This window comes from Amphiprion ocellaris, chromosome 22 (genome assembly GCF_022539595.1).
Source record: "Amphiprion ocellaris isolate individual 3 ecotype Okinawa chromosome 22, ASM2253959v1, whole genome shotgun sequence".
In the NCBI taxonomy this organism is placed as follows: Eukaryota; Metazoa; Chordata; class Actinopteri; family Pomacentridae; genus Amphiprion; species Amphiprion ocellaris.
The window spans coordinates 19863870-19881102 of record NC_072787.1 but is presented as its reverse complement, the minus strand read 5'-3'; the positions used below and the strand labels follow the sequence as shown (position 1 = coordinate 19881102).

At 36.7% G+C, this 17233-nt stretch overlaps 1 protein-coding gene across 1 annotated transcript in view; it reads right to left on the bottom strand.

Moving 5' to 3' along the window:
- Nucleotides 1–16900, bottom strand: part of smarcd3b (SWI/SNF related, matrix associated, actin dependent regulator of chromatin, subfamily d, member 3b) — a 57753-nt gene extending 40853 nt beyond the window's left edge. The window contains exon 1 of the mRNA XM_023285191.3: nucleotides 16472–16900. Coding sequence (XP_023140959.1) covers nucleotides 16472–16483 — 12 coding nt within the window. The 5' untranslated portion in view covers nucleotides 16484–16900. The remainder of the gene's footprint in view (nucleotides 1–16471) is intronic.
- Between the last annotated feature and the right edge of the window lie 333 nt (nucleotides 16901–17233).

The window sequence follows — 17233 nt, the reverse complement described above, 5'->3', positions numbered from 1 at the left end:
CCTTCACATCTAAGATTATTGGAATCAACTTATCGATAGGTAATCGCTGGCCCTCCCTTGCAGCATCGATCTGCTTTGTGGTGACACCTGCTGCTCAGATGAGTGTACTGCTGCTGCCTTTAATTCAATCTGAGAGCCTTCAAGAAGCACAAACCTTCACTCCACAATCTTTATACTCTCAAACCATCTGTGTTCACCCTGCAGTCGAAGAGCTGCAACAAAATCACTCTTCCTTGACGTTAGATTAACCTTGTATTACGTAACACATGGCATGGGCTTTAAATGTATTTATCATACAGGCACACAAGGTGTGCGTCTCAATTCCCTGCAAGGTCAAAAGCTCAACCCACCGAGCTTATCCACGCAGATCCAGAGATTGTGCCAATCTCCCGTTTCTACAGCAACGACACGTGGGCGTTCAACGATAACAAAGAGATCGAGCAGCTTGGGCGATGCAAAAGGGAGCCTTGAGCGCAGGAGTACCCCCTGCCGGAGCCCCACCATCTCCCTCACCAAAGCCAGTCAGTCTCACCAAATGGTAATGTCCCAGTGTGTAGCAGACAGGGGGGTAGAGGGGGCTAACAGGGGGTAAAGGAGCTGCAGCAGTATTAGTAATCACCAACAGGGGGAGCAAACGAACAGGTGTGGGGGTGCTGACTGTTGGCTTCCATATTCAGGAACTGGTTGCTCTGAGGATAAATAATCCAGAACAGGAAATAAAACTCATGAGGGGCAGCAAAACGATGTTAAAAGATGTAACGGATGAGTAATTTTTCTTGGAGCCAAGTTCTAAAGACAGATTTTATTCCCTAAACATCTTTTTAGGGATCTATAAAATTCTTCACTTCCTTATTTGGCCACATGAGGAGGACAAAGAGCTCATCCTGCATGTAGTTAGCAAACTGTCTGGTCTGGTGTCTACCCTGCAAAAACAGCTTCACCATCATTCTACAGGAAGTTCTAAACAAAGGACGCCAAGAAATACCCAAGAAAAACCCCAATACTGTGTGAAATCTGAAATGCCTTTTCAGTACGCTACAAAACCTACAGTTTAGGGCACAATTATTGCTTCATCTTGGTTCACAAAACAACAGAAAATAGAGGAAAAATGAACAACGGCATACCTACAACTATCTTGTTTTGACGAATAACAGTCTAAAACCCAGATATATTCAGTTTCCAGCAACATATTACCGAGAAAAACAGAAAATCATCACAAATTACATGCTGGAACAAGGTAATGTTTGCCATTTTTCAGTCCTTTACCAAAACAGAAGCGGATTATTCAGCTGTTAAACAAACACCTTTTTGGTTAAGGTAAAATTCTATTCTGTTGTTGCAAGTATTTCTTCCTAACAGTAAAAAATCAAGGCTGAATAAGCAAATATTAAAGTAAAAGCTCAAAAAGAAATCAACCCTAATATTATTTATGGAGCGTTAAACACTCAAATCCTGAGAACATCGTCTTTATCAAAGACAGAAAGGCTGGACTGATATTTTTGGAGATGGACAGATGATCACCACCAACACCCACTTCTGCAGTGACTATTTTACACCAATTATCTCCCTCTCGGCTTTCTTCCTCCCATCCAGCTGACATCTGGTGCCATCTTCAGCAGTAAATGTATACCAATTAATTTAAGTTGCCTTATGTGCTTAGTTTATTACAGCAGGAAACTTCCTTCACAGCTGCAAAGTGATGAAAACATTCTGGATCTATGAGGCACATTTGTGATTTCACATCTGTTTGATTTGATTAAAATGAACTCAGGTCAGTTTGCACAGTTCATTTGAGCTGGTATGAAAGCCCTCAATCAGCAACTTTGGTGGACACACATCTAGAGCTTCAGAGCAGAGAATAGTGCTTATTTCGTTCAAGATTTTGGAGATTAATTTGATGTAACTGGCAGTGTTTTGAAACTTTCAAATTTGGCTGAGTGGTTGTCTGTGGTGAACATGTATTTATTCATACTTTACGTAGGATAGCATCATTCAGACTGGGTAAGCAACTGTGAAAATTAGTTGTCAGGGCATTTAACGGTTGAGTCAGCAATACTAAAACATTTTTGCCAAATTTGGTAAAGATCTCCACATGGTAGCTGTTCTCTGTGAGCTCTAAAAAAATAATCATACACAGTTCTGGTTCTGTAAATGGAAAACCAACCAAGTGGTTCAGACAATTCCACACAAGAATATTCCAGCTACTCCTGCAACTAAACTGCATTCTCACTTACATCTGGGAGGGAAATTTTGTTTGGGACATATCACAAATATGTCCAATCAGCCTATCTTTGTCATTTACTTTACTGCTTTACTGTTGCCAATCATATATTAGATGAGGAGAGATTCATCACCCTGGCAGCCCAAAAAATGGATTTCAAACATGTCACAAAAAGGACACATTTTAACCCAAAGCATGACATTATCCTAAACCTAACCACACAGTTTTATTGCCTAAACCTAATGAGTGAAACCAAAGTCTCGAAGGTCTTGTTGCTTACATTTGCCTCCACCCTCCCCTCCCATCGTTGTATGCAGACTTTATGGCTCCTTTAAACAAGAAAACTTTGATTTATGTCACAGTCTTGCCTTTAGGAGACAAAATATGTACATAAGAATGAAGTTTAGTTGTATAGGATAAAATCAACAGTATTACTCCAGAATTACAGACTCCAACTTTAAGGCTCACAAGCAAAAGTTGTATGAGAAGATTACCCCACAGTGGCAGCAATATCCCAGTAAAATTACTAATACATTATGAAGTTTATAAGGGTAAGACAAGCTTGGTGAAGGTAAATTTACTGTCTTGTTCTGTTTAGCCGACCATGCCAGAAAGAAAGAAAGAAAGGAAGAAAGCTTTGGCCTTGCTATGTGCCATTATTTAACAACTCCAGAAAGAAAAAAGCTGAAAACAAAGAGCAAAATTTTAAATCGGTGCTGATGTTTAATGCACGGCTCCCAGCGGTAACGTTTACATACCAGAGACCACGAACCTGCTCTCGTCAACATTATTGTCACAGACAGATGGGGCGCACAAGGGGGAATATGGACTGTAGTGAGGGCATGAAGAAAGTCTGACTGCCTCCCACTACTGGGCCCCTCTCCTCGTATTCTTCAGTTTAAGAGCTGCAGACAAAACCCAACTCAAGCTGCTTAAAGGCCAGAGCTCTCAGAAAGCTACTCAATAGCCATCAGCCATCATCAAAGGGACTGTACAAAGCAGGCGACACCGCACCTTCACTGAGGGGGGATTAGGGAGAGAAGAAGTACATTTCAGGACTGATTTCTCGCAGCTCGGCATATGTAATGAAGAGGAACCTGCAGAGAGAGAGAGAAAAGCCTCCCAGGGCGGCTGAAAATAATAGGGCATCTGCTGATATTTGCGATCAAAGTGATTTGCTGTGAGGAAAAAGGTGAAAAAGGGTTTGCACAAAGCAGCACTGTTCCCGTGGATATTTCTGTTGCGATGGCATGTTAAGCGCCTAACCTAAGAAGCTGCTGATAAGGAGTTTAGGGTCAACCCTGGATTTCAGGGACTGTTTGAGACAAAGCATTTTTATCCAGACAGCGTTTATGGTTCAGCTCCTTGGCTGCTCTAAAAAGACGAGGCATTGCAGAAGCAGATGGAAAAACGACGCGACAGTAATGAGCCAAGTTTCCCTGCAAGTGACAAACAACATACTGGGAGAAGCCTGAAGCTTTACCTGCTTCGGGGTATTTCCTGTTTGCTGTAGCCATGACAACGGCATAATCTGCCCTGCGTTCAAAGCTAACAGCCAATCGCATGAAAGAAACGCTGACTTCAGTTACTTCAAAACTGGAGCAGCAGCTGCTGAGCTGAGAGGGGAACTATTCCAGAGCTTAAACTGTAAAACTCAAAAGAAACCCCAGTTCTGGAGAGAGAAAAAGCCTCAGTTTGCTGTGTTAGTCAGCAATGAGGTCACCAGGATCAAGTCTGACACAAATATACAGTGAAAAACAGCCGCTCACTATGAATAAACCCAACCAGCTACTCATATAAAAATTCCACAGGATGAAAAATAAAACTGGCAGGATTCTCTGCATAAATCCTCCACAGCAAACTCGCTCCGGTTCTCTCCTCACCTCCCACCCCTCACCCTCGTCTTTCCAACGCTGCATCCAAGCTAAGTATTAGCCCTGATCTTTCAGCACCACTCCGCCCGGGCAGGACGGGAGACGGAGCCGACAGAACGAGGGCAGTATTGGTATGTGCAGGGTTGTATCGAGACGCCACCGAATATAAGAGATAAAAAATCAGATGCGGAAAGGAGAGGCATGCACAGGCTGCACGTGTTAATGGTCAGGGAATGAAGGAAAGGAATTTTTATGCTGAAAAACTCCAGGGTCATAAGTTAATCCATAAGTATGTACATAGTGTATCAGCTTCAGCTTGTATTTCAAATTTATTATTACTGCAAAGAGCATATCCTGAAAGATGAATACGCAATAAAGCTTTAAAAATGCAAGAAAATTGTTTATCAACTCTTACTGCTCTTCTACAGACATTTCCAAAATCCTCAAAGACATTTTCCCCACACAGGTAGCAGAAAATGCCATAAGATGCTGCTTTTTTCCTAAAAAACAGACAAAACAATAACCTGATATTGTATAAACATTTGAACTATTTTAAAAGTAGCATTATTAAATACTAATGTAATATAAGAATGGTATATTTTGTTTAAATGGAGCCAGAATTGGTTCCAGATGAGGGACCATCTTTTTAAGAACAAAAATGGCTTAAAAGTCTTTTTTTACTGTCCCATAATCATTTTTTTTTATGCAGACCGCCAAAGGAGGATTTCTGGAAATGCCTTATGGGGTTGTGATGCGACCTTCTGAGTTTTTAAAAGACTGACAGGTGTTTATTTTTAGAAAAATCAATGCTCAGCTCTGCGACTGGAATGTAATAGTGATACACGAGCTGCACCAACCGGAGGTAATGTACTGTACATTCACATAAACAGATGATTAAACAAGAACTAGAGTGTAGAAACTCATGAGAAGCAGCAGCTAACACAGTTACCTTAAGGTTTAATGGCTTCCCAGAAGAGAAAATGCTTCGTTTGTAATGTGATTTACTATAGGAGAAGTGCATTTCATGTTTTATGAAAGAAATATAAGTTCTGCTATGACAAATAATATTTCCTCCCTGCAACAATGTTTTGGTGCCTTTAAAATCACTTAATCCTTCTGTTGTGCTCATTTACGGGCACCAAAAAATATTTTTTTCTTGTCTGAAAAAAATCCCAAAAAAAACCAGCCAAAAAATTGCCCAAATTTCTGAAAATTTGCAAAACCTTCAGGAAGAAAATTCCAATAATTCCTTAAAAATTTCCCTGAAAAAAATTTATTTAAAAAAAAAAAAAAAAAATTCCTCCAAATTTGGCAAGAAAATTCTTATAAATATATTCAAAAAATGAGTAAAAATCTTCCAAAAATGAGTAAAAATATCTAAAGTGATTATATACATATCAGTAAAACTTCTAATATTTTCTTTAAGAACATTCACAAAAAAAATCAACCAAAATCCAGTGAAATTCGCTGGATTTTAGTTGATTTTTCTGTGAATGTTCTTAAGAAACATTTTTAACAGTTCTTTATTTCCACCAAAAAAATGTTCAAAGATTTCCCAAAAACGTTGAAAATGTGGACATCAGAAGTTTCACTGTGAAAATATATATTTTTTCCACATTTTCAAACTTTTCAATTTTGACCCGCAGGACAACACAAGGGTTAAATGACAGATAATATTAAATATGTCACCTTAGTGTGATAATTTCAAGGTGGAGAGTAAATAAGAACAAAAGAAATAAAGAAAGAAGGATGATAGTTAGTTACTATAAGCTAACCAAAACTTCACTGCAAACACAAACTATTTTACTTCATCTCTATTGCTTCACTAAATCATAGCCGCTTATTAAGTTCCCTTAACTCACAGAAATGTTGTGGTGTAAAGAGTAACATGAAACCAAGTAAAATTTACTGTCATCAATATCAAAAATTTGTGTCTTCCTCAATGTCATGATAGAAACATTTTCCAACAAATCATTCAAAACCTGTGTATCTGGTTCCCGCCTTGCACCTCTTTGTTCCATTTGTATCATTAGAATTAATCAAATGAAAAATGGGTTTCTTTATCCATTTTTATTGTCCGTCGGATTAATTGTCAGATGTTCATGTTTGGGTTGTCACTTCTGAATTTGAACAAAATTAAGAAATGATTCTCTAATTTTCCATTTCCATTTTTTGTGCTTGTGGTTGGACTGTACCATCAGCACCCGGGGGAGTCCACACCCAGCCACGAACCCAGTGGCACAGTTGAATTAAATATAGCACATCTGACCATGCAATAAATTATAGGCTACACTATTGTGGGAGGGTTTGGAGATGTATGTGAACATTACTCACAGGCTTGAGCAATAGGCCAATGTATTGTTATTGTTGTTATTCAGATTAAACACGGGCTAGCAGCTCTTTATCCTACCAAAGAGTGTGAGTGCATGTATGTATTGATACAAATCTAAATCTATAGGATAACAAATTAATGAATGAACTGAAGAATGAGTGAGCAAATAAATGAATAAATAAACTAAATAACGTGACTGCATGACTGGGTCTAGACTCCCCTGGGTGTTAATAGTACAGTCCAATCATAAGCACAAAAAGCAGAAATGGAAAGTAAGAAGATTGAGTCTTTTGTTAAATTCTGAAGCAACAACCCAAAGAGAGAGACAATTACCCATGTGCCATAGTTGATTTGTAGACTAGTTTCTCACTCAAACTTGTCATTTCTCAGATTAAAAGGCCCATAATGTGAGGATTTACTGCAATTACGGGGTGCTACATTGAATATCTTCACGCTTTGGTCAGAAACAACTTCGGTGTTTAAAACAATTTTATCGGTTAATGCGCATTTCCTCTATTTTCTGCTATTTCCTAAACCAAAATGAAAGAGAAAAACAAACAAAAAGCATATGAAACGACTCTGTTAGCTGGAGAACTAAACACATCGTCCACACGAGTATGTCTGATTGAACTAAAGCCACTGCTGCAGGATTGTTTTTTATTTTATCATCTATACAATCGTTTTGTTTGTGCTCTTACTATAAATATTTAAAAGCTCTTGCAACTTAAAATGGCAGTGACATTTATTTGCAAGCGTAAGCACCAGCTCCACCATCAACACGCACACATACTGCAGCGAGTTTTCAATGTTCAGCTGCACCCAACTCCACAGCAGAGCATGGCGCAGTATTGAGCGTTAACATCTAAATGGGTCAACCAGCCGCTCGGTGAACTGTAGCACCATTAGGACCCAGACAGTTTGTCTCAGAGTCGAGCGCACAATCTCATTATCCACATTGTGAAAGGAAGCAATATAGAACTGAAAAAGTAAGACTCAACTGAAAAAATCAGCACGGTTAAAGCTTTAGGTGAGACAACGGTGATTAAAAAACAGTGCTGTGATCTGTTGGGAAGGCAGAGCAGTCTGTCTAAAACCAGAAAAATCTATAATCTTACTGTGAAAATAACACAGCGGAGGTTTACAAAGCTGCAAGAAAACGGTATTTACAGGTTGGACATTGCATAAAATTTATCGTCAGTGTTGCAACTATAGATAGACGGTATGTCTGTGTGCAACACTGCAGAAAATGCTGCAAAACCTTCATAAAATGTGTCTAAATGATGTAAACATAATGGCTATTTTATTTGTCATTAACCTAGAGATTATTTTCTCATCCTTAAAATGTCAGAAAACAGTTAAAGGCAAAGATGATGTCTCTAGATTGCTTGTTTTTTCCAACAAAAAACTCAAAGATATAGATTTTTTTAGCATGCAAAACAAAGAAAAGCAGCAGATTTTTACATTTCAGAGGCAGCAACTACCGTATTTTGGTATTTCTGAAATGATTACTTCTGTCATGGGAAGCTGTACAGTACATCACAGCACAAATAGAGATAGTCACTTAAGTCACAGCTATGGATAATTTAAAATCACCCATTAATCCTCCATGCATGTCTTTGGACAAGCTTGGAAAACATGAAAAGTTCACTCAGAAAGGCCCTCATCTGCAAACAGTACAAACCACTGCACCACATTGCAAAAACTCAAAATCTTACCATGACTATTTGTCATATTTTTAGCCAAAATGTCTCATCCCACTCAATTTAAGATAAATTCACTTAACAAGTGACATTTCAGCAAGATGGAGGGACTTGTTTTAAGACAATGCATCTTAAATATCTTGTTAAGTCAAACAATCTTGAAGTTATCTTGTTTTGAGTTGTATTTTACTAGAAAACTCAAAATAAATTTAACCCTCGTGTCGTGCTGTGGGTCAAATTGACCCGTTTTAAAGTTTGAAAATGTGACAAAAAAAGATTTTCATGGTGAAACTTCTGATGTCCACATTTTTAACATTTTTGGGAAATCTTTGAACAGTTTTTGGTGGAAAAAAAGAAACATTAAAAATGTTTCTTAAGAACATTCACAGAAAAATCAACCAGAATCCAGTGAAATTTGCTGGATTTTGGTTGATTTTTTTGTGAATGCTCTTAAAGAAAATATTAGAAGTTTTACTAATATGTATGTAATCACTATAGATATTTTTAGGATTTTTTTGGGAGGTTTCACTCAGTTTTTGAAAAAATTGACAAGAATTTTCTTGCAAATTTTTTATTTTTTTTAAATAAAACTTTTCAGGAAAACGCTTAAGGAATTATTGGAATTTTCTTCCTGAAGGTTTTGCAAATTTTCAGAAATTTGGGGAATTCTTTGGCTGTTTTTTGGGGGATTTTTTTCAGACAAGGAAACAATATTTTTTGGTGACCGTAAATGAAGACATCAGGAGGGTTAATACATCTGAAATTAGGAGGATACATGAAAGCAAAAATCAATTTTTGAGTGAAAAACTGCTTTTTTTTTACCATGTGTAGCTTATTTTAAGACACCTAAGCTTCACAATCCTGGTAAAATATAGCTTAAAATAAATGTTCCCAGCTAAATTAAGATCTCAATATTCTAAATATCATATCTTATTTCAAGAAATCTTACCAACCCATTTTTCACTTGTTCTATTGGCAGATTTTTTTCACTTATTTCAAGGTAAAAGTTCCTTGAAAAAAGTTTCTTTTTCTTGTTTTGAGAGGAGCATTTTTTTCCAGTGCACAACGCCGCCCCTCTACCATTCTGTGAAATCAATAATTTCTCCAAGTTTTACTGTAAGCTCATTTGTTTCCGCGGTAACAAACAGCCATTGAACAGACACATTCCTCGCCAGCCTAAAAAGGAAGTGCTCCATTGTCCATTTATCCCCGCAAATAACACAAAACACAAAGCCAGGGAACATTTAATTGGGTAACCCTCTAGTCAGGAAACAAAACCAAATGTGTTCAGCTTCCAGTCTGTCTAATCAATCTCATCGCTGGTGTGAAAAATAAAGTTTGGCATACTAATGAGAAATTCTGGAGGCACCGTCGTGCTCCCAGTAAAACACTGATGAGTGTCCCACACTAAATTTCAAACATAACTGAACAAAATGACCGGGGTGTATGCATGTGTGTGTGAGGGAGGGTGTCCTGTGTCCTTAAAAAGCCAGGTCAAGCATTCAACAGACTGTAAAAGGAGCTGATCCTCTATCAGACCTCAGAAGCTGTGATGGCACCTTGCATACTAATGGGACTGTTCTCCTTTTCTTTACACTGAAGGGAATATCTGTGCCAGCAGCTGGGTCAGGGAACACTGCATTTTGAAACTGAGCTATTTCAGTCCTGCTTCGTCGTCGCAAGAGCGCTGACAAGGACCAACCACTTCTATGGTAACCATGAAGTTGAAAAGCATCTTGCGATTCTACAATAAATATTGTCAAGTGCAGGGTGCCTCAAAAGTGTCCTGTACTTCTAAATCAACACTGTGCAAAGAAGAAAAAGGAGAAAAAATAGGACATACGTGCATCCCTGCCTGGAAATGCACTGCAAAAACTCAAAATCTTACCAAGTCTATTTGTATAAATTCACTTAACAAGTGATATGTCAGCAAGATGGAGGGACTTGTTTTAAGACAATGCATCTTAAATGTCTTTATTAAGTCAAACGATCTTGAAATTATCTTGTTTTGAGTTGTATTTTACAAGAAAACTCAAAATAAATTTAATACATCTCAGATTATGAGGTTACATGAAAGCAAAAATCTATTTTTGAGTGAAAAACTGCTATCTTTTAGCATGTCTGGCTTATTTTAAGACACCTAAGCTTGACAATCCTGGTAAAATATAGCTTAACCCTCCTGTTGTCTTCATTTATGGGTACCAAAAAATATTGTTTCCTTGTCTGGAAAAAATCCAAAAATTCAGCAAAAAAATTCCCCAAATTTCTGAAAATTTGCAAAACCTTCAGGAAGAAATTCCAATAATTCCTTAAAAGTTTCCCTTAAAAGTTCTATTTAAAAAAAAAAAAACTAAATTGGCAAAAAAATTCTTGTAAATATTTTCCAAAAATTAGTAAAAATTTTCCCCAAAAATCCTAAAAATATCTAAAGTGATTGCATGTATATCTGTAAAACTTCTAATATTTTCTTTAAGAACATTCACATAAAAATTGATGATTTTTTGTGAATGTTCTTAAGAAACATTTTTAATGTTTCTTTTTTTCCACCAAAAAATGTTAAAAGATTTCCCAAAAGTGCTGAAAATGTGGACATCAGAAGTTTCACTGTGAAATTTTTTTTCTCCACATTTTCAAACTTTAAAACGGGTCAATTTTGACCTGGAGGACGACACGAGGGTTAAAATAAGTTTTCCCAGCTAATTTTAAGATTTAAATATCCTAAATATCATATCTTATTTCAAAAAATCTTACCAAGTCATTTTTCACTTGTTCTATTGGCAGATTTTTTCCACTTATTTCAAGGTAAAAATTCCTTGAAATAAGTTTTTTTTCTTGTTTTGAGAGGGGCATTTTTTCCAGTATGTAATGTATATACTATATGGAAAAAGGTTTTCCACACTGGAAATATGAATAGAATCACTTCAGAGAGATTACATCTAAGAAAAACCAACGTGCAGACAGCAGTTTTTTTGAAATATCACCGGTTATGCAATATTCTTTGTTGACTAATTGCATCCAAATGCCTGTGTCTGGGTTGTTTTTTCATACAGAGCAGCAAAATGAAGAGCATCTGATAGCACTCTTTGAAAGCAGCGAGCAGCTGAGTCACCAAGTCTGCCACAACTCAACAGAGCTGTATATGAAATCAGAGCAGGAAACGAGAGGAAGAGAGGCTTAAATCAACACATTTACAGTGATCATACAAACACCTTGTAAAAAAAAACCACACATGATAATTAAGTTAGCAACCTTCCCTAAGCTTTTTAACTTGCAATGCATCCACACAGTAGGAATGTGATGATGAAATGAGCAAAAATCATGAAACGTTTCACTTTTCAGATGTGAAAAACACTAAATGTAAGGACCACAAGACCTTGAGAGGCCTAATCCCATCATAGTTAAACCCAGCAGTGTAGCCACTAATTGTAAGTGAGGATTCAAAAGCAAAAAATCAAAAAAAAATTAATTTTCAACGTTTAACTCATATTAAAAGAAAAATAAATACATTTTTGCCTATTGCTGACAGTGAGCACAGAAAATTGATATACTCTGTAAAATAATGTAAATATCAAACCACAACAAGCAGCCGGTTAGCTTAGCTTTGCATAAAGAATGGAAACATTAGGAAATGACTAATTTGGTTGAGCACAAAGACAGCAAAGTCCAAATATCTCTAAAAATCACTAACTAATACATTTTACCTTTGTTAAATAAACACAAAAATCAGAGTGGAAAAAATACACTACAAATTTTTACTTGGGGCTATGTTAATGTGGGGTTATTTCTTGGTTACTATGCCCAGCTAGTGCGCCGCTTCACCCTGTTTCCATGATTTATGATTTAGCTAACTTAGCATCTGACATAAAACTCTAGCTGACTTTTATGACTCTTTGTAAAGGTTTGCTGCCCATACACAGAAGACACTCAACTGTTGTTAAATGACATTTAAGCAAAGGAGTCTATTGCTTTGTTGTTGAGAGCTGAGAAGATCAGTAACAGTTATGTTCAATATGAAGCTATAGCCAGCAGCTAGTTAGCCTAGCCTAGCCTAGCATAAAGACTACATACTTGAAGAATCTGCAACTTTCATACCAAACGTAAAATAAATAACAAAACACACTTACCAGCACTTGTAAAGTTGACTAATTAACATGTTACATCCCGTTTGCTTGACACATAAAAAAATTAAAGTGATAAAATGACATTTTAAAGATTTACACAGGGCTTTGTGTCTGATGATTTGTTGCCTGTTTTACCAGCCAGGCTACCTCCAGCTAGCTGTCTTTCTGTTTCTTGTCCTAATGCCGACCTAAGCTCAGCAGCTAGCTTAGCGCTTAGCATGCAGATGGAGAAAACAGTTTGTCTGTTAAATATGAAGAAGCATAAAGACTGGAAATGTGGAGAAGCCGGCCTGGCTAACCTCTAAAGTTCACTGACATCGTATATACATGCATATACAAATAAATACATAAATAGATTTGAACCGTTCTCATTTTATGTTTGCTTACTAAATATGTAGCTACAGCTAGCCAACTTGCTGTTAGCTGTAGCTAAATAGTTAGACGCACACATACTGACACAGTTTGCTTACTTTAACTTAGCTTGAAGCAAAGATGTGGATGGAAACAGTGACATATATCTTTAACTTTGTACATTTAGCCAGCACAGCCACCTGATAATTAACTTAGCATAAAGATTACAAACGTGGAGCAGTTATCCACGCTAACTGGCTGTTAGCTATAGCTTCATATTTATCTAACTGGCTGTTAGGTATAGCTTCATATTTAGCTAACTAGCTGCTAGCTATACCTTTCCATTTGTCATACAGGCATGGCTAGGCTAGCTTAAGTTAGCCTGAAGCCTGAAAGTGGGTGGAAATAATATACATCTTGAACTTTATACATTGAGCTAGCACAGCAGGTTGCTAGCTTAACTGAGCATAAAGATTAGAAATATGGAGTAGTTAGTCACACTAACCAGCTGCTAGTTATAGCCTCATAGTTGGATAACTAACTGCTGGCTGTAGCGTCATATTTAACTAACTGACTGCTAGTTGTAGCTTCATATTTAGCTAAATGGCTGCTAGTTGTAGCTTCCTGCTTAGCATACAGGCAGGGTTAGGCTAGTTTAGCTTAGCTTGAGGGCTAGAGGCATGTGGAAACATATAGTAGTTATAATAAACAGACGATGTTTTGGCGATTTAGTGGATATCCAGTCTGGCTTCTCCACACACCAAGGTTCGTGGTAAGCTAGGCTAACAGGCTCCTGGTTGTAGTTCAATCCTTAACAGACAAATATATAAATAAGTGGTAGCTGTTTCTAATCAGACACAGCACTGGGAGCAATAACCTTAAATTTTCCCACTGATTAAACCAAAAGCAACGGTTCACGGCACACTATTAGATTGCAGAAGAAGCAGACTGTTTTGCTTCTGTGCAGTTTTAATGAATCATGAAATTAAGCATTAGATTTTAAAGCAGGGAAGGGAAGGTAAAATGTTCTGTTTACAGTGCTACTTCTGACTCTGTTTATGACAATACTTGCTATTACTATCTTGTTTCTGCAGCATTCTGTCATGTAGTTTTTGTTGCAATAATTGCCAAAAAGAGCAAATTTTGTGTCATTCTTCTGACACCATTTTATAGTTGAAATATTTTTGGAATTCAGTTATTAATAAGAAGCTATTAATAAGACGTTATTAGAATTCCCTTTGGCTGTTTGGTAATAATGCCAGGAACTGAATCATACTTTTTGTATAAGAGTGCTGACACATAAAAGAATCCACATGAAAGAAGCGCAGGGCTTTTATTTTCAAAATGCTGTAATGTTTACTCATAGTGTCTAAATTTAGTGTTTTCCTTTACATAAATAAAGACATTTTCATCATAAACTGAGACAGAAAATAGACAAATTGGTGCATAAAAATTTCCCAGAATGCAGGAAATTGTTCAGAATTTCCTGGGGAAGGACAGCCAGACCCCTGCTGCTTCATGTGTCCCCCTCCCTAATGGTAAAATAAGATCAATGCTCATGAACAGACACAGAAAAACAGAGCTGAAAGTTCTCAACAACAAAGAAAAAAAAAAGAAAGAAATAAGACCACACTGTGAAAAAAAGTAAGATAATAATGTTATGTCCTTTTTTCTTTTTTCTTTTCTAAGATTAAATACAACTAGTGTCAATGAACAGAAAAAAAGTATTAATTCTGTTTTATATATATACTGCTTTGTTAAGGAGAAATATATTATAAGAAAAACTTTAAATTTTAAATATTTTTTTCACAAAAAATTATAAAATTTAATAAAAGATTTTTTTTCTATTTATTACATCAAGCTCTTAGATTCAAGTTTACTACTCTAAATATATTGTAAAATTAGATACAATTAGTGTCAATTAACAGAAAAACTTATTCTGTTTTTTTTTTTTACACATACTGCTTTCTTAATGAGAAATATTTTGTGTAATTTCACACCAAAAAATGTAAACTTAAATTTTAAATATTTATTTTCACAAAAAAATTCACAAAATATTAACAAATTGTTTCTCTTTACTATTATTGTATGAAAATGTCTATGATTGTAAATAAAAGTAGAAAATTTTTAAAAAGTATTAATACTGTTCTTTTTTTAATACAAACTACTATGCTAATGAAAAATATCTTGTACAATTTCACAACAAACATGTTTTTATGAAAAGTCTAAATATTTTTTCAAAAAATTCCTAAATGTTTTCTCTTTACTATGTCTGAATGAACTCTTAAATTAATGTTTATTACTATAAATATGATTAGAAAATTAAATGCAATTAGTGTCAATAAACAGAAAAAAATACTAATTCTGTAATTTTTTATACATACTACTTTGTTAATGAGAAATATCTTGTATAATTTCACAACAAACATTTTTTAGTAATATTTTTTAAAAAAATAAAAAATTTCACAAATAGTTCGTCTTTACTATTATTGCATGGAACTGTTAAATTAATGTTTATTACTGTAAGTATAATCATAAAATTAGATAGAATTAGTGTCAATTAACAGAAAAAAGTATTAACTGTAGTTCTTTTATACATATTATTTTGTCAAAAATTCATAAATAATTTGTCTTTACTATTGTTGCATGCAACTGTTAAATAAATGTTTAAATATATAAATAAAATTATAAATTAGATTCAATTAGTGTCAATTAGCAGAAAATGAAATTTTTTAAACATTAATTTCTTTGTAAAATCAGAGATATCTTGTATATTTGTAGAATTACAAAAATATGAAATTGAAATATGTCCTTTTTACATTTCTCAGATAAAACTGTTCAATTCATAATTAGACACAACTACTATCAATAGAAAAATAAGTAGCTATTCTGTACTTTTGCAGATTACTTTGCTAAATGACAGATATCTTGATTAACTACACAACTATTCACAACACACATCCTGCCACTGCACACATAGATGACTTCTCTAGGTGGGCTACACACCACGGGTGAAAGAAGAAATTTTTCCTCCAGCTGAAGTGAACACGCTGCTGACTACAGCTTTAATATAAAAATGAGATTTTCCTGGGTATCAGCAGGAGTAGATGAGGCTCAGCTGTGTGGAGGCCAGACTCTCCTGCTGCTGCTGCTGCTGCTCAGATCACCACAGATCAACAGCCAAACTGAAACTTTTTTCCCTTGCAAACACCCTCCGGCTCACTGGCACACTTGTGGGTCCAAAATGAGACAGCACGACTATATACATATGTGTGTGTGTGTGTGTGTGTGTGTGTGTGTGTGAGCCCTGAAAAATCAAAACGAGGGAGGGACGGAGGGTAATGAATCAAAGGCATGCGTAAAAAATAAGAAGCCAAAGAGGATGGGTCCCCCTCTTCTTCTATTACTCCTCAAGTGTCTGTTTCCCACACCAGTCAAGGTTAACAAGCCGCGCTGGTTGGTGGGTGTCTGCGTCGGCTGCGAAACGGGGAGGGGTGGGAGGTGGAGGTGGAGGTGGAGGTGGAGATGATGCAGACAAGGGGCTGAAGCCTTACAGTCCCCTTAAATATTCCCAACCACATCCCTCCCCTCCACCACCAACACCACATTGTGTGCACCGTGCGCCTCTAAAAAAAAAATCACAATCCACCACGAGGCTGGAATTAATCCCTTTTTTCCCCCTCCCATCTCTCCCCTATTTTTTTTTTTTAAAGACGCACAATAAATTACAGCGAATAAACTCCGGTGCGCACTAATCCGGCTGGCAGGATAAAGAAAATACAGAAAGACTAGTTGTTAGAAATGGTGGATGCGCAAATCCACAGCAGTGAAACGCTTGCTAATGTATCACAAGGTAGCAGAAGCATCCATACCTTTCTCTCCATCACTATGCGCTTCTCTCTTTTTTCTTTTTCTTTTTTTTTTTTTTTTTTAGGCTACTCAACAACAGCAACTGTAGGATGTGTCTCCGTGGAGCTGTCCGGTCCGGCGCGGCGTGGAGCTGCGTTTTTCCCTCCTCCTCCTCAACTTCCTCACGGCTTTCCACACGCACACGAGCGGCGGCGTCTCTCCCCTCCTATCACTTCCCCATTACTGGACAGCTCAGGCGACTTATTAGCGCTGGCCTGTGGGACGCCGAGCCGGGGATGGAGCCAGAGCCAGGATTGGTGAAGCCTTGTTCGGGAAGGGAGCAGGAGCGCAGGCGCGGTCTCTGCTGGAGAGTCGATATAATGAAAAATCACCAGTGGCAGGCAGGGAGTGTCATCAAATTATCCCCATTTTTTTATTATTATTTTTTATTATTTTAGAGAGAGCGAGAAAAGCTGGTTGCTGGAGGATTTTTAAAAATTTGTTATTATTTTTAGAGTGAGATTTTGCCCACATGTTGTAAAATAAAATCCAGTAAAAGAACAAAGAATAAAAAGCTGTCCAGTCCAGCAACAAAGCAGCAGCACCACCTGCTCCCTAACCACCAGAACTGAACCACTTTCTAATAAGGAACCCGTCATAATGGCTTTATAAGTTGGGGGTAATTACACTTTTAATGGACAATTTACTTACGCCCTAAGTGGCAGTTAGGAGCCATTAATGCACTTTTTTTTTCTTTTGTTGCCAGATTGAAAAATCTGTCAGGA